This window comes from Chaetura pelagica, unplaced genomic scaffold (genome assembly GCF_000747805.2).
Source record: "Chaetura pelagica isolate M959 unplaced genomic scaffold, ChaPel_1.0 scaffold12, whole genome shotgun sequence".
Lineage (NCBI taxonomy): Eukaryota > Metazoa > Chordata > Aves > Apodiformes > Apodidae > Chaetura > Chaetura pelagica.
The window spans coordinates 4,643,374-4,662,588 of NW_009952801.1; the positions used below are offsets into that span (position 1 = coordinate 4,643,374).

At 33.5% G+C, this 19,215-nt stretch overlaps 1 protein-coding gene across 1 annotated transcript in view; it reads right to left on the reverse strand.

Annotated features, from left to right (window-relative positions):
- The window catches only part of DGKB (diacylglycerol kinase, beta 90kDa), a 294,394-nt gene that overhangs the window by 187,205 nt on the left and 87,974 nt on the right, over nucleotides 1-19,215 (reverse strand). Inside the window, exons 17-20 of the mRNA XM_009994937.1 lie at nucleotides 18,159-18,233; nucleotides 10,003-10,088; nucleotides 7,458-7,547; nucleotides 4,866-5,026 (exon numbers count right to left, since the gene is read on the reverse strand). Of these exons, the coding sequence (XP_009993239.1) occupies nucleotides 4,866-5,026; nucleotides 7,458-7,547; nucleotides 10,003-10,088; nucleotides 18,159-18,233 (412 nt within the window). The remainder of the gene's footprint in view (nucleotides 1-4,865; nucleotides 5,027-7,457; nucleotides 7,548-10,002; nucleotides 10,089-18,158; nucleotides 18,234-19,215) is intronic.

Genomic DNA, 19,215 nt, shown 5'->3' on the forward strand with positions numbered 1-19,215 from the left:
CCATATGGACTGCCCTAGGTGATCCTCCTTCGGCAGGGGGATTGGACTAGGTGATCTCTAGAGATCCTTTCCAAGCCCCAACATCCTGTGATTCTATGTATGACTCTTAAAGCTGGTTGTATAGATCATGGGGAGAAGAACTTTTTTTCTCAAAAAATGTCATTCATTGTACATGCCACTGTTTGACAGTTGGCCTGATGTTTCCTGTCTCTGTCATGCCCACTTATCTGTCCTCTCATATTATCAGTTAGGTTTTTCAAACTCACCAAATCTGTGACCTTCCAGAACAAGTTTCCATTTTCAGATCGCTCTACTATATTCTTGAGGAGGGACATGTTTGGTTTGTTTTTTGTTGCTGTTGCTGTTTTTTTAAAGCAAGTGGGACTTGACTGCTTTAATACACAATTTTCTTGGATATTTAGCTTGTTTCAGTGACTCCAGTATTATTGGGAAGCAGATGGATCTTCTCTCCTGGTATCTTGCCATCCTGACAGAATGATGGATGTTAGCACTTGAAAAATCTTTATCTTATTTTACATTGCTCTTAGATACTTTCTAGCTCCCGCTTTGAAACTGACACACAGCTTGGCTTACACTTCACATGGTTCTTTCACATTTTGTGCTTTGATCAGGTTCAACTTTGCACATATTCATTTATCTGCTACATCACACTTTGTTTCTTACTCTTCCCCCTGTACTTATAGATAATATAGTACATATTAGTACATACCAGACCTCTGAGACTTTTGTAGAAAAATAAGCCTTTTTTGACTTGAACATACTAATAAAACTTTTCACATACACATGCTACTGTAAAACATCCTCAGTCAATTTAGTCCATTGTTTCCCTTCCAATGGCTTAATTGCTTTCAGACTGCTGTCTATGATTAAAAAAAAACTAGATTTGTAGATGAGGAGAGAGCAGTGGATGTCACACCACTCAATTTCTGCAATACTTTGAACACTGTTTACCCCAGCATTCTTGTATCCAAGTTGGGATATTATGGTCCTAATTGGTGGAAAACAAGTTAAAAAAGAAAAAGGCTGGCTGGATGACTTGGCTCAGGCTAGAAGAGAAGGCTTCAGGGAGATCTAATAGCAGCTTGCAAGTACCTACAAGGAGATTATCAGGGTGACAAAGCCAGGCTTTTACAGTGGCATACACTGGGAGGACAATAGACAAAGAATATAAGTTGAAACAAGACATGTTCATATTTAATAGAAGAAAAAAAAAATTCATCGTGGTTGCCCAGAGACGTTGTGCCATCTCCATCCTTGGAAGTTTTTAAGACTCAGCTGGATAAAGTCCTGAGCAATGTGACCTGCTCTTGTAGCTGCTCCTGTTCAGAACAGGAGATTGGACTAATAACTTCCTGTAATCCCTTCCAACCTGAATTATGGCCCTAAGGCAGTAAGAGCCCCGTGTCAAACACCATTTTTTTTTTTCTCTCCACTCCCCTGGCCTTTCTAAGTACACATTGTTGTCAAATACATTTTTTGCCATCCTGTTACAAAATTCATAAAACAGGTTCTATTCATACCACAGTACAGACTGTTCTTATTAGCTGGCACGAATCTATGAGGCAATGTGCAATATGCTGTAAGTTACCATTACGTTTCACACTGCCTTGGAGAAACAGTAAATATGGCGTAATTCCATGAAGTGTAAGTTTCTGCATGGCAGCAGGAAGAACCACATATGAAAAACACAAAGGAGACATGAAGTACTGGTTCTTCAGAATAGCATCTGAAATAACAATTAATAAGAAGTTAAATAAATAAATGAATACTAATATTAAGACTATTTTTTCCTCAATAAAGATACCCTCTGCAAGATATTAATTCCTCTTTTTCACTCAGTGCTGATAAGACACCAAATGCAGTACTGTGTCTAACTCGGAGCAATATGGTCCCAGAGATGGACCAAAGGGATTGAATTCTCATGTTTTATCTGAACACTGATAAAAGCACTACATAAGATCGGACGTCTAGAAAACATTTTCTGTGAAGAAAGGCTGAAAAAATTTGAGATAGGCTATAGAACACAAGATTAAGGGATGATCTGATAGACCTTCTAGTACGTAATAGGTAGTTTAACAGAGGAATGGAATAATTGTTTTCCTTTTCCACTCTGTACAAGACAAAATGACCTGGTTCCAGGCTACAAGACTATTCAAGTTAGATATAACAAGGACATTTCAGAGTAAGGAGGACAAAGTAATACATTAGGTCAACACAGGCAAATGAAGAAATATCCTTCATTGGAAATTTCTAGAGACAAACTGGATAAGGAATTATGCAAGCATCACTGACACTACCTTAGGGAGAGGAAAGATGGATGACTCAGTGTTTTTCTATAGTTCTATGAATTACATAATCTGTGATATTAAACCTTTTGTATTCTCTTAATATAACATTGCAGGCAGCACTAGTGTTTTTTTTTTCTTTTTGCTATAGGCTTGACAACAGTTATGTTCTTGGCTATCAGCAGCTATAGATAAATGTGCAATAGGATGGTAGACTGTTGCTTTCCCAATTCAGTGCTTGCCAAAGTTTGTATTAGACACCTAGTACAATTTTGCTTTTATGAAATTCAACTTACTTCAGTTGTAGCCAAATTTAAGTACTTTGTCTATTTACATAGACAAACATTTTGCCTGGCATTTTCAAGAACTATAATGAATGATACCCAATATAAGAATTAAATGATTTTAACAAGTCTAAAATCCATTTTCTAATTTTCTCCATTTCCTTTGTCTTATTCACACCAACGAAATTGAGAAGCAGGCATTTTATTTATTTCCATGGCAGATCTTACTCCTTCAAAAATGTGATTTCACAGTTTTAGAAGCAACATATTTTATTGTTCACTCCTGCTATAATTTTCTGGTGCTCACATTTTTATTATGTGAAGAACCATAATTTTAGTTTTATTAAATTCAAGTTTTTAATTGAAAACTGAGTCTTCTGCTTGTCCATGGACCCTGGCATATAGAGTAGAGCCTGCTATTTTTGTGCAGTATTCTAGAAGTAATTTACATTGTATTTAATAGTCTTATGATCTTGCCACTGTATAACTTCAGTTCAATGTTTTTTCTTTAATGTAATTCTGTTTTCTTCCTTTGAATAATGATAAAGGATTCTTTGAAGCCTAGGACATTCACAAATGTCCCAACATGTACCTGGCATTTGATTTCCTGTTTCTGTGCTCTGTCTTTACATGTGGTCATACACTACATTTTAGAAACTATTTAAATTGCAGTGTATTAATATCTAAGTCTAAAATCTGATGCCTCCTCCCTCACACTTTTGCTTGCTTCCATAGTATAACACATTTATTTTCTTTTTACATCTGTGAGGCTTTAGCATCAATATTTCTTTTTGACAAAGTCATTGAATATGTCCTCCTGTGCTGGGCATTTTCTGTTATGTTATTTTTTTTTTCCCGCAGCCAAAAATTTTCTTTGAACTTTCTCTCCCATTTATGAACTTAATTTTGTAGTAGTCTTGGTGCATATGCTTTGCATTGATATACTTCTATACATTAATTTATGTTATTTCTATTATATCTAATTGTTCTCTGTACTTATTTTGAACAAGAGAGGCTAATATCCAGTCTTTACAAGCAAAACAAATCCCAAGAAAAAATTCTCATTACTTAAATATCTTAACCTTGAGGATGCCTGATTAATTATTTTTCCAGCATTTAGGACTACACAGTACAGAAAGCTAAGGAATGATTTTAAGGAACACTGTCCCTGTATGTTACTGCTAGGCACTATAACAAAATTACAGAATTCCAACTAACATGTAAAAATTTCATCAACCATTTATAGTTGGGGCAGAAGCCTGTTACTGCTAATGCACAGTGATCAAATAAACTAAGCACACATTCTTAATTTCCTTGGATTTACAATATGGTATGTTCTACTTCCCATTAAAACACTTTTCTGTAGCATTTTGAAATAGTGGATTGCAGATGTCCTGTAAAAGTGGATTTTAATTTTTATTTTAAAAAAGTAATATGCAGAGTCATGTATTGCATGTGGAACAAGCTGATTTCCAAACAGCTAGTGCTAGGTATTCGAGGGCAAATTCACAAGTTAATTAGACTTCATTTGTGTCCAAACTAAAAATCTTATTTATGAACTATTCAATCTGTGAAATTTGGACTTGATCATAGTCCCTCTTCCACTTATGTTTGAAAGTATATCCAAAGGAAAAGGCTAAAGAGTCAGGCTTGACACATCTAATAATCAGTGTGGATAGCAAGATACAAGCAGAAACCATAAAGAAGCACAAGCTGCAGAAGCAGTTCCTAGGGCACAAGGAGTTTCTTAAACCCCTTTTCCTCATAATTCATTCTAACTGTGCATATTGCCATAAAACAGAACCAAGAAAAAACCTGAGGGTTTCCTTAAACTATTTTATTTTATTATTTAAAACAGCACTGAATAAATTAATAATGCCATTGTTCTTTTAAACACTTCTGCTTATGTGAATACTAATGGAAAAGGTTACCTAGAGTTCTTATATTAAGTGATTAGTTTTCCTTTATATTTTTATAGGACGTTCGTAATAGCAATCTAAATTTAGTGCTATGGCTGCTCATAAACCATTAGGAACAACACAAATATCCTCCTTATAAATGAGAAGGTAGAAGGTCCTGAAAAATAATTCTGGATTGAATGTGTGAAAGCAAATTTATGTAAATTGCTGTCAGTCATCCGTATATTCATTTCACTATGAAAATAACATTCTAAATGATCTGTAGCCAACAATTCCTCACTTGAAGACATGCATTGCAAATATTTATTCAAAACAGAAAAAAAAAAAAATCACTTAAGGATAAGCATAAGTCTTACCACGCCAATAGAAAAGTAGTTATTAATGATGTTGTAAGGCACTGGGTCTCCTTTCTCATCTTTATCATTGGGTATTACTTCAAATTTCCACCTGTCCAGCAAAATCTCTGAGCTGTTCTCAATGTCTTTTAAGATCTTAATCAAATTCTCACCTTCATAACCTAGCAAAACACAAAAATAATTACTTAAACATGATGAAGTTTCATTGCATTTTCTTACTTATTCTAGATGACTGAAAAAACAAAAACTATGTATATAAGATCTGAAAGGCAGGACTGTGTTTGAAGTATTGACAATTTTCTAGTACTTGTCATTGAAAGGAGTACAAATACAAAGCTGGTTTCTGCACTCAGCTAAATTAATGTAAACTTAGATTCCACTGGGCATCAAATTTACACTACAGAAAATAATCTTAGCTTCAAAACTTTCCAATCACTCTAATTTTCCAAATTATTATAAAAGTTATTCAAAAAGCCAATGTTATACTTCACAAAACGTTCTTGCTATGAAAACAATATTTAAATTTATGGTTTTTTCAAAATGTATGGAAAAGACATAGCAGATTTGTCTGAAAGAAGTCTGACAAGAGACTGAATGGTTAAAAGCTGTCTACTATTTTTTATCAATTGTTTCAATGTGGTTTAACCTAACAAATCCAAAATGTGAAATCAGTAATGGATAACTTTTCAGCAGAACTAATATTTTTCCATCTTTCAACAACTTCTTTATGAGTCTCATCCTGCTCTGTAGAGAGAGATCATACTTTTACTTGCCAAGAAGTGTTTACATATATTAAGCTAATTCCTTAGTAGTAGTGGTGGTTCACTACACTGTATACTCAACTCAGTAGAATTCGTAGAAGCGTGTGAACAAAATAGAGGACGCATGTGTGCACGTATAAAAAGTGTAGAGATTTTACTAAGTGAATTGATCAACTCTGAATACTATTCAGACCAAATGATTTTGTAATAGATAACTAATATCTGTGGATTCATTCCTTCTTCAAATCAGAAATAAAATTTTCTTATTAAAGCAATATGTACCTTCTGGGTCATTAACAGTTTTAGCAAGCAAAGCCATTCAAAGCTTCTCTGCTCAAAACCCATTGCTGATGTTTTTCTTGATGACTATATACTATGTTTTTGTTAGTTACCACCAACCACTGCATAACAGCAGGATGCACAATTCCATTTGTCTGCATCCGTGAGATCACACACCAACACTGATGAAACTTACAGAAAATCTGTGTCTTGGCACTGTCTACCAAGCAACTGGTGAAAGAATTATAAAAGCCAGACTATTTATACACTGTCTTTTTCTACTTTAGTGTTGATGGAATCACTCAAAATAGAAGGCAAATAAATAGAAGCGGCTGGAAAAAACAGGTCCTGACTAACATAATGAAACGCTCTCATACCTGACCCTGCTTAGAACAGGAAATTGGACTAGCAACTTTCTGTTACCCCTTCCAACAGGAATTATTGTCTATGAACTGTTCAGAAAGTTAAGCAAGGCTGAGTTGATTGAGTTTTGGGTTGCTCTTTCTTCTTTTCATTCCTATGGCTATATGAGTAAACAATTACCAGTCATGAAAGAGAAAATAAAGAAGGTCCTTAAATGATTTGACAGAACATTACGGTTAACATGTTCTATAGCACAGAAACTACTGAGCATTTGCTAAAGACTATCTTGTAACAAGGCAGACATTTGGAAAGGAGAATTGCTATGATGAGAAGGAAGAAATGTCTACAAAGGTTGAGAAGTTCAAAATAAAAGCCAAGTTTCAAATACGTAACATCTGAAATGACCAAACAAGATGTGAAACAGAACTGGCTGTGAGCCCATAAACTGACATGCTTCCACCAAAGAGTGTCTCTTTCCTAAGATTTTCTTCTTTGTGTCCCCTTCAAGTTACCCTGTAATGCAAATCCTGAATGGAAATAAATTATTGGAGGAGCTGAGACTAAGGCTGCATACATCCACAAAAGGATGCAAAGGGTGTTAAAGGTTTGACTTTACATATATTCTACTTTCAGCATTCTTTGCCTCCTCATTTCCTGATAAATAGCACCACAGCACTTATTGTCTGGAATCTTTTGTAGGAGACAAGGAGTGGATCAAAGGAACTAGTCTGAGGCTAAGACAAATATTCCATTTAATGTTTATGAATATCAAAAAAATGAAACCACTCCAAACCCATTATTAGCTGTTTTCAGTAACCCTTTCAGAACAGCCCAAATTGAATTCCATTTAAGGAATAATCCTTTTATAAGGCATTGATCAAAGAAGTAACTATAATGCAGATCCTAAAAAGCTGACTAAACAGCTATATACTACTGTCATTGTACCTTGGACGCTTTTTGGTGTCAGCAGAAACTACAAACAAGGTATGAAGAGTAATTACAACCTTTAATATCTATGAAACCATTCATATAACATTTAAAGACAGCTAATTACAAAAAGAGGAAAAGTGACAGCAGTTCTTTACATACATCATAGAAATTAAATCCAAATATTGAGATTAGACTTTGATGCAAAAGCTATCGTTTTCCTTTTAGTTCTATAATGCATTGTATTTTAATTTGTGTTTACCTCCTCCCCATCTCAGACACCTTGCTAAATCATTGCCAGTCCCAAGAGGCAGGATAGCAACTGGAGGATGCTTAATCAAGTTCGCTTTCTCTGTGAATACAGAAGGAAAAATATAACTAAGATACAAAAGAGCTAATTGTATGGTACTGATACAGAATCTGTGATAGGTTTTGTTTCAGAGAAAGACAGTGATACATGTTTTGTACATGAGATTATGCTGCCTGCTCAGCAACAAACATTTCACCAAGCCACTCCATTATGCAGCCCCTTCCCCAGTAAATATGCAATTCTTAATCCTAATTTACTTGATTGTTATCATAAGGACTTATGATAAACACTGTGATAGACATTCATAAACAACAACACTCCAGATCTTTCCAAGACTGAACAGTGTGCTCTCTGTGGCTGTCAGCTCTCCCATTTCCAGCTAAGAATGCAAAAGAGCAATAGTTAAGGGCATGAGATGGTTCTTGTCCTTTTTCATCTGCGTGGCCAAATTTGTGTTTAGCTGTGTATTCACTTTGATCTCTGTCTACATATGAGCACTGTTTCCAAAACCCCCGAAAGCAACATCAGGGCTTCGCTCATCAGGAATTAAAACTGATACTGAAAATGAGAATGGATTTGACAAAGTCTCCAAGTCAATATTTTGTATTTAATAAGTATTTTTTAATAATAATTTTGAAATGCATGAACTTACAGTGTCTTTTGACACTTCGCTAGCATTTCAAGCCAAAGCATCTCTATTCAAGATAGAACGGGAAGACTCTTTTAAAGAAATACACCTTTCTGAAAGTGGGGCAAATAACTCCCAGGTATAAAATTTCAAATATATAATTTGGCAAATTCTCCATTTAATTGGAATGAGTAGTATGCCTAGTTTAAATGTTATACTTGAAGAGTTAAACAATTTGCTATTTTGTTGACAGAATTATGCACAATTATCAGCAATTTTCAGTAGGAGTTTATATATCCAATGGATGTGGCAAGGACATCTGGTTCCTTATCAGTTTCTCTCTTCAATTCTTTAGGAAGACCAGTGCACTGCAGATCTTTAAGATAATTTAACATTTAATAGAATAATAAATTAAAAAGTTCAGAAATCTCAGATTGAGGGGGAAAACAGTTTGGCTGTTATTTGTGGGTTTTTTGTTTGTTTGTTTTTGTTTTCTATGTGGTTTGTTTCTGTTTGTGGGATGTTTATGTGTTTTTTATTTGGGGTTTTTTGGGTTGTTTGTTTGTTTGTTTTGTTTTGTTTGTTTTCCTCTTGCTTTGCTCTCAGCAAAGATTCTTTGTGTATCAGGAGATGAAGGAAGAAAAGATCCAATTACAAAGCATGTGTTTCTCAAAACAGGTGACTACTTAAACTCTATATGCACAACTTCTGGAAAAAGGCTTTGTTCACTAGAAGACAGCATTCAAAATGTATTTCTTAGTTCTGTCCCATAAAATTTGCTGCAGAAGATTTATTATTTTATTATTATTTTATTATGCCAAAATGTAGTCTGTTTTTTCAAAGAGAAAGTAACCACATGGCATTTAATACTTCTTGGAAAAAAGTAATTAAACAATTAAGAGCTGCAAAACTTCACTCCTTCCAAGTTTGGGCAGTACATCTACTATTTACATGCATCGATTCATGATTTTGAAAGCTATTTGAGAGTTAAAATCAATACCTTGTATTTGCAAAAAGTTGCTTTGTTGTTTGGTGCTGGGTTTTTTTTTGGTTTGTTTGTTTGTTTTGTTTTTTACCCAAGATTAGAAATATGCTTTTGCTGTCATCTGTTCCTCCATGACATAATTTTAACTTTTTACTGAACTTTGAAAGGTATTCTGGTCCACACCTACCACAAAGCACACACTTTTAAACACTCTTCATTCTAACTTTTAGTTGGTTCTTTTGACCTCCATCTCCTTCCCGATTTCCATCGTCACACATTGCCATTTTATCTCTGCAGCCCCTCTAATGCCAAAGAAACGTTTCTTTGTATTTCTTTGTATGTTTTGTATGTTTCTTTGTATGGCAGATTTTAACCCTAATAAGCCTTGAGAAGTTTAAGTCTGTAATATCTTGATTATGGGCTTTCCTAATGATATCTGCAAAGGACTTTACAGGCAACTGACTGAAAGAACTCCAAAACTGAAATGGCAGTTAACCCACCACCTCCATTGTGGGATAATGGAGCATAAAGAAAAATGTGGTAACTGATAAAGCAAATTATCTAAGGTAAATGGTCTTAAAAGAAACAACTTAGATTTTAGTCAGTTTGGGGACTTTGAACTGAAAATATAATAGATTTATTCAAATTTCTTGCTTTTTGGAAAAACAGAAGACTACAAATACTGGACTTCTCTAGAGATTTTGATGATCTTCTGCAATTTGAATTGTCCTTAAAATTAATCATGTCCCAAACGAATAAACTTCAAAAAATTTAAATGAACAAGATCTTGTTTGAAATAGCTATATCCACAGTTTAGTATATAGGAAAGAGTAGTAAAATGAAAAACATGAGTCTAGCAAAACTATGTAAAAGGCATTGATTACCTATACAATCCAAAATCCAGCCTACTGTTCCATCTCCACCACATGCTAGTACTCGGAACTCAGGAACATCTCGGAAAAAATTTAACCTAAAAGCAGTAAATGAAGAGATCTATTTAATTACCATAAAGGCACTGTGCATTATGCAAACATTTTATGGCTTAAGACATTTCATTTAATAATAAATGGCAAATGAACACTTGAAAAAGTAATTACCTCTGTTCATGTATTTTTTTTACACAAACACAATCCAACATTCTATTATTTGAAAAATTTAATATTAAATTGTTAATTCTAGGGTTATTATGGTATACTAATACTAGCAATAGCTTGGCCCTGACAGTTAATCTGAATCTGTGTCTCACTCCAAAACGTGTTTGAAACTACTGTCAGACAACTTTGTTTACCTAGTTGTGAATGGATATGTAGTCTCTCAAGACAGTAAAATCTAAGGTAGCTAAATGCATTAGCCACAACATTTCCTTGTGAGGTGATGACTATAAAAGCATATGAAATGAGCATATTTCTGATAATACACTAATACATAATAAGCTGAGCAATTTGTGGTTGATAAAAATGACTTTGCATCATGATTTAATACAAAATGAGTAAGCACTTGATTGAAAGCACTCATTCTATCATCCTACAAACCCTGTTTTAAAAGTGAAGTATCTTTGGTAGTATTTGCATGGCTATTTCTTCTTCCATATTCATTGAGTGCTGGAGAGTATCACCACCTCTTTATCCACTTTATTCATACCAATATTCCATAATGCTGTAAAGCAGGGATATATTAAAGCAATTCTAATTTGCAATATTTCAAATTTAAAAGCATCTTTTCAGGATAGCTTTTGATGCATACTGAAGTTAGACCTTACACAAATTGTGACTAGACAAAAACCTTCCAGTGGTCTTGCTGAATTTATATGTGTGTGTGTACATACATTCACATATATTCTATTCATTACTGTCATAGACATCTTCATCCATATTCTACACGCTAGTGGCCAGATAAGATTTCCAGTTCAAAATCTCCTAATAAACAATTAGTACATTGCACCCTTAATTGCAATTCTTAAAAACAAATATACATAATATCTTGCAACTTTTTAATTTAATCTATATTCCATATGAAATCTTAATGCTGCACAGTGAATGAGGTTCCTGTCCCTAGAAAGTTTTAAAAATTCTTATAGGCTCTTGATAAAAGTAAACATGCATGAAAAACTAGAGTAAAACAAAGTGCATGGGAGAAGGGAATAGGAAGCACAATGGTCAAAAAGTGTTATTTAAGATGCAGAAGATAACAAGACAAGTTGTTCTATTTGTTCTAAACAGGAATTTCAAAGTTAGCAAAACTATATAGAATTAAACCCATTACATTATTTTCCCAATCCCTCTAATTTTCTCTGCTCACAAGAGCTTCTAGTCAATTTCAATTGTCAAGTACAGTGTTTGAAGGATGCTTACTCATTCTGTATTAAACCCTGCTTTGCCTTTCACACCTCGAACGTTCTGTTTCACATACCCGCAGGCCAAGTGCTACAGGATCACTTCTAATACAAAATGTAATGTGCCAAATCTGACTGGGTACACTTGGGGAACACATCTTCTAAGAAGCATACATGCTGAAAGACCCCCTGCTGAAAGTCAGTTGCTACCACTGTAAGAGTGGGCACTGAGATATTCCCTGGCTCACAGGTGCGCATCTCTGCCCTTTCATGAGACCTAGCAAAGAGACAAATGCCTCCCATCACCAGCCTTCTCACTTTGACCCAATGTGTTGGGACTCTAGAAAGTTAATACATCTAATTATAACGCTTCCATTACTAAGAAAATTCCAGATTAATTAAAAATTGAATTCTAGCATAGCAGTGATGGCAAGATTATAACTTCTATAAATATTTAAGCATTTCTAGCACATGCAACAGGTATAAAAAAGAAAGCCTGAAAAAAACCCCAAACAAAAGGCAAACAAAGCCCAAAACCCTAGTACCAAAAGTACAGGGTTGATGGCAGCATTAATCCAGATAGGCAAAACAGAGACCCAATCCTCTGTCTCTGTTTTTATGAGCAAGCATCCTTGCCATATGGCTATCAAATGTTCTTTTTGATGAAGATTAAGTATACAGTCAAAACAAAAAGTATAACTTTCCAAGAAAAAGTCTGACAAAACCAAACTGTCAAAAAAATTCTCAATAAGCTTAATTTATATTTCCCTTGGAGCATTTTATATTCATACACAGTAGATTTTCCAAACAATTTCATAGTACAGTATTAAGTTCACATGACTATTTTAAAATTTAAATATAAACATGATACATATATTATACAAATATAAAATAAATACATGAAAATATACTTCTTACATTGTATATTTGCATATACAAATATACTGTATATAAATATACTATAGCAAATATAAATATTTATATAATCAAATTTATAACATTAAATATAGTTGTATAATTAGATATGTAAATACATCTCATTCATTGAATTAGAATGTGCAGTCTACCATAAGAGTTGGTAAGGGAACACAGTTTTATGTTTAAAAACCTCAGTAGATGTTATAATTGTAAAGAAAGAATTTGACAGATTTATTAAGTGAACTTAAAGTAAAGAGTAAGTAACGTCTATCAAGATAGCTTTTGTCAATTAAGTTTTTTAATAGCATCTGTTTCCTCTTACCCACAGAACATTTGATATAGTTTTGAAAAAAAAAGAAAAAAGTTGGAGAACTACTTATTAATAACTGGTTTTGAAGTGGAAATAAAAAAATAAATAATAATTGAAGTCATCCTAAAGGCTTTGTGCACTGTCAGACTATAAGGTAGAAGACCAGAATAGAAAATCTAATCTTATTTTCTTGAAATTATTTATAAAATTGTACAAGAATTATAAGCATATATAATATTAATAATAAAAACCATGAAAATATAATAGGTCTCTTACCCAAAAACTTTTACCTCTATTTAAAAAAATAAATATTTATTTAACAGTTTAGATGATCATTTCTTACATAGCACAGTATGGATAACAATCTTATTACAAGTAGAACATTAAGTACAAAGGACAGATGACGCTATATCAATAAACTTTACAAAAATTATGTCAATAACCTTGTCAGAAATTAAATAGAACATAAGAAACAGGTAAATAAGATAATTTGATATAAATAAAATACATATTTTGAAGTAATCTGTGCTGTAATTCACATTGAATCATTTAACACAAAAACACATATGCTAGCCAGAAGAAGAAATACAGAAGCACTTGCGGGAAAAGTGAATCAATAGATGCTGGATAGTGGGTGGAGTAAAGATGCTGGATGCTACATGTTCAGAAGTAACTTAACTGTAATAGTCAAAAGCTTATTACTGGGTGACCGAGAAAAGAGAACTAGTTCAAGAATGTGAGAAGTGCAAGCTAATAAGTAGGCTAAAAGACATGACAGAGTTTTTAAAAACAGATTTCAGACAAAGGCTGTGTGGCAAACTCACTACTGAACAATTACAATCCTGTGTCTTAAGAGAGAATGAATTAATCTGGCTCACAACTTTGGAAGTCTAGACTGAGACAGGAGTGGAAATTGATGGTATTTGCAATATTTAAAGATTGTGCTATGAAGGCAGCAAACACCACAGATGTCATACAAGTAAAATTTTTGTTTAACAGCTGTTTAAAATATATATCTAAATCCAAGGTTTAAGTTTCACACTTGAAGACTTAGTGAGTTTTAAGTACTACTGATTTATGGTGCACAACTGTGATTTTAATCTTTAGAGTGCTACCAATCCACCATGGCTTCCTTTGCCATTCTTTGGCAAAAATGGAATTCTTTCAAAGAAATATGCACCAAGCTCAAGGTTTTGTTCAGGAGAAAACAACTATGCAATTATCTTCTAAGGATATTCTTGGTGTATGAATCTTCCTAGAATACTCTGGATATCCCAAATGTCCAACATCAAAAAAATGCTCTAGCAATCAACTCCAATAATCAGGAAAATCAGTGTAATTTTCAAAATAGGCCTATTGCTTTGTGAAATTATAAAGGCCTGGGTGCCGTAAATTCCCAACGAAATTACAGAGTAAGTTGTAGGGATTCAGTTTGGCTGTCTTGGGCATCTTTTAAGTGGACAGAATTTAAGATTTAAAAAGGCCTGTTGAGGTAAACTTCCGGATAGAATTTAAAAAATACATGCTCTCCAAATTAAATGCTTAAGGGAGGTACAAAGAAATACAACTTTTGTGGATGTAATTTCTATTATAGAGTATAAAAATAACATAAATTAGACATTTTAAATAATAGACTTAAGGGAACAGGAGCCTTTTCAGAGGGACAAAGTCTTTGTGAAACGGTGACCTCTCTACGGAGTCATGTGGGTCTGTGGCTGGACTGCTATTCATCCAGCTATTATTTACCTCTCTGTAAGGTGAACAATAACTGAATTTCAGATTCTTCAAGATCATTAAATCCACAATACCAGTTGTTGTCAGAAGTAGAAGACTCCTATAGAGATATAACAACCAAACAGGGAAACTCTTTTCAAGGCTAAAAACACAGGTGCTAAGCACAAATTACACAATGTATCAGCCCGGCAATTTTCACGTCACTTTGTTAAGTGTGGCAGTCTGTAACCGTGGAGTACCTTCTACGCTTCTGTTCAGCTGCAGAGCTTACAGGGTTTCTCCAGCTCACCCGTATCTCTCTGCTCCTAAATAATGTCTAAACCATTAATTATTATACCAGTGTTTAAAGTGTACTGTTGCCCTTTGGCTGAGAGCTCCTTGATTTTCAGGCCTTGCAGGTCAGTTTCCATTGTTGGAAAGGAATCAATGTCAGAGTTGGCTGGCATGCAATTTATTTGCATAATGTACATATTTTTATATAGATTATATACATAAATCTTGACATCACCAGCTCCAAAACCCTTTAGCTTAGGCATGCTAAGAAGGTACAAGAAGCATCTTTGTTGCTGCCCCTGCATTTCTGCAAGTAGCATCCCATCTATTATGAAAGTAGGTGACACATCCACTTGAGTAACTGCACATTCAGATAGCAACACAGGAATTCACTGTCAAATTGTTAAAAAGTATTTTTCTGTTGATCTGCTACATGTCAGCATATTTATTTAAAAAATGCACAGTAACAGATATTACAAAAGGCAGGAAGCAAGATGCATGTTGATTTTTTTTTTTCATTTTAGTTTGTTTTTTTTTTTTTTTTTTAAAGGAGAGGATGGAAAAGGAAAATTAAATGTGTTATTTCCAGATTTCAAAGAAATTAAAATATGGGACTCCACTAGTGGCCTTTCTTCCAATGAAAAAAAACAACCCAACTATTTAACCTGGTTCTAGCTCAGTTTTGTTAAGGAGCCCTTTATTCTAACACATTTCCATGAAAGAACATGATTATCCTACTGAAAAGGAATAATGAAAGTGAATGAGTGATTGAGCTGTTGACTCAACAACAAAAACAGTGAAACCAGCAGTTTCACAGTCCCTCTAAGACTTAGAATTTTATTGGTCTTTGAGATCTCTTGTATTTCTCCCTGTTATCTAAACAGAAATTAACTGGAAATATTAATTTTAACCACAGATTAGAAAACATAAATGTTATCTTCTTGGTTGATGACAGCAGCCCATGAGAAAAATAAATTAAAAAAAAAAGTTATGGGTTTAAGTAGACAGCTTGGCTCTACCAAAACCATGCAGTTTTTATCCTAATACTATAAACACTCTATAGGTTGAGTAAACATGTCTGAAATTAGTATTCAAAAGGGAAAAAAAAATCTCAAAATAGACTAAATTATAAAGTGTTTCAACGATTATGCTTTAAAATACATATATATAATGCTTATCCCTTTCCAATAAATAACAGTAATTGACATAATACACTTTTGTTTTTCTTTATGCTGTACAATCCCCCACTCTGCTCCATTTCAATCTAAACAACAGATACGACAGTATTACATAAATGTAACATTTTTATTGACAATCCAGCATAACTGGCATTATACAGATGGATGAGTGAGTGGACGGATGGACGGGCAGGTTTTATTAGGCAATCCAGCCTTTGCAGAAAGGGAAAGAAGGACTGGTAACTGAAATACAGACTTTATTCAACTGCTCTCTTAAGGGACAAATTATATGCAGCCTACATAGTATTGCCAGGGGCAAGATGTGATGGCAGGAGATAAACTGGAAATTTAGGATTATTAATTTCTGTGGAATTAATAAAAAATATATCCAAACAAGCCTAATAAAATGCAGCATCTGTTTGCAAATTAAGTAGAAACTTCTTCAAAGTGACTATGAAGTAAAACTATTTCGATTCCTAATGGAAAGAGATATTGAAAATATCCTCTAAGAAACACTGTCCCTGGTTCAAAAGACTAAAATTTAAATCGTTTCAGTTTGAACTTAACACTGCCCTCTTGTGCTTCTGCCTTAAAATACATTTTCCTTTGCATCACAAGATACACAAAACCAGAACTTAGCAAGGGACATTAACGAGGGCAGTGAGTGGGATTTGATTCTTTTGTTAGTTTAAATAAATAAATACATAAATATTTAACGAATAAGATTATTTTGATAAAAAATATTTCGTGTTGTTATCTCAAACTCTAGCATGGCATTTTTATTATACTGTGTGTAAAATAATATTGGTTACTAGTTTTGTCTCAGACTGAGAGTCAAATTTCTTATAAATTCCCAAAATAAGGTCCTGTAATTTCTCTAGTATACTTACTATTTGGACTCAGACTATTTACTTTTTTTGTATATGTCAAGATTAGCATAACAAACCACCAACAAATAACATTAAAATAAGGAAACAGCACTAGCATTCAGGTACAGAATAAACTACAGGCATTAAAGAATCCATGCCATTATTTTCCATTTTTTAGCAGATTTTGCACCATTCTGCTGGTTCCACATTAGCCACACTGTAGTGATTCCTAAGAATCTTAACTTCAAAAAGGATTGAGCCCAATCCACTTTTCACTTTTAACAATGCTATACACATTCCAAGTCTAACACAATAAACTAAAGGACAGCTGATGTAGAACCATTTAAAGAGATTAGCTTCCTGTATATTTGGCCTCAAAACCAGAATTACTGGTAAAAACTGTCATACTCTTTCCAGTAATGTATCTGACAACTGAAATACAAACCATGTACATTTCCGCCTTCATCTTATTTTCCTCCAACTTAAAAGGAAAAAAAGTCTGAACAAATAAAAACTCTCAGGATTAAACAACAAAAAAAAATATTCAAACAACAGTGTAAACTTCATGTCAGTAAAGACATATCTCCCTAAATCTTTCTGCAACTCTTCTCACTGATGTAAAATTTAATGTATCAGTGGCATAACTAAACAACAACCACTAGATACAAAATCATACACAAAAAATTTTTCAGTGCTCCTCTGTTTTCTTCTACCAAAGTACCCACTACATAAAAAGGAGATAATTTCAGATGGCAAAAGTTGGTATTTGATATATTGCAATTCTTCTGTCTCCATATGAATGCAAAATAGGAAGAATCATGGAAGAACCATGTTACGAAGTGACTGCAATGCTATTTGGTTCAGCTAACACTTCAGTCCCCCAAAAAAGTCAATGTCAACACAATCTCTCCTGTCCAGTCATTTTCTGCCCACTACATCCCCAAGATTATGGAATTGATAAGGAGTGCACAGCCACCTTAATTTGAAACAAAATTCTGTATCTGACATGCATAAGACTGTATGTGTGTATATATATGCACTCTATATATATATATATTACAAAGACACAAACATACGTGGACATATGTGTTTATGCAAAATAAATGTATGCTCTGCAGACCAACCTTTGAGGCAGCTTGGTATTTGTAACATAATAGTAATGCCCACATGAACTTGGGTTGCTGATATAGCAGCAAAAGCTGCAACACAATGAAATGTATCCCACAGTTCTTATATAGAGTACAGCATGGTTATCAGTAAAACATACAATACGTAGCTTTACTTGTACACAAATAATACCTGTAAATTTCAGGGATCTGCAGTGTTGATACATCCAAAACATGCTGCATGTGCCTCAGTCTGTTCATTTGATCATGTAGCGTTTTATTAAATGAGTTCCTGGTAATAATGTTAACTGTAGACTTACCCTGGCATTGGTCCATTTCCAGAAAGACTATAAACTTGACGAGGATTTAAAAGGTACTGAAATTTTCTATAGATTCTGAAGAGTTAAAAGAGACAAGAAGGAAATATTTACTTACATGTTTGAAATGTTTTTCAAAGAAAAAGAATTAAAGAAGTTAACACATTATAATTATTTGAATTGCAGGATGTCATTTATGCAAAAAACTCAAATATTTGAACACAGCAATTATAGTTCATGTATACAGTATATTGTAGGCATAAAATCGAGCCAGAAGTGTTACAAGTATCTACAATTCAAATGCTGCATATAGACAGGAGGGGAAAAAAAAGGATAAGGAGGTAAAATGACGCAAAAAAAGGTGAGTCAAAAAAGCATTTGGAAAAGCTTATTGGTTCCTATTAAAGTAACTCCATGATAAAGGAGATATTTATTCCTGAAATTTATTATTTAACACAAAAGTACAATTAAAATTAATTGCAAAAGAAAATTGGCTTTGCAACCCACCAAAAAATGTCCCCATAGTTTGAACAATGTTCTAAGAAAGCAAATCTATTGTCAATTTCATCTCCTTTTGATTTTATTTGAATGTGAAAAAAGAAAAAAAATTCAAAATGCTTCTTTTACTTAAATTACATCTATTTAAAATTATCTGAATAATAGAAAACAATTTATTGATATCCTACCCCACAAAGGACACCATTTGTTGTTCCATCCTCAGCAAATGTTTATTTAAATGACAGAATATTTTTAAAAATTGTAACTTACTAAATTTGAGGTCACTTGTCCTGAAAGTATGACAAACATTTTGTTTCTTCATTAAAAATATTAGAAATGTAATTTCCTAAATTGACTACAATGTGGTACCTGCTTCGTTTCTTACACAGAAACAAGTAAGCACATGAAGGAGTTAGAGCTCAGAATGAATAAATACATACATGAGATTTATGGCAATAGTTTAAATCATAAACCCCTGTTTTTTGCTTTTAATTTTAAAGTTTACATATTCAAGCTAATTAATATTTTAATGTTTTTAAGGAAATTATTTATTTTTCCTGCT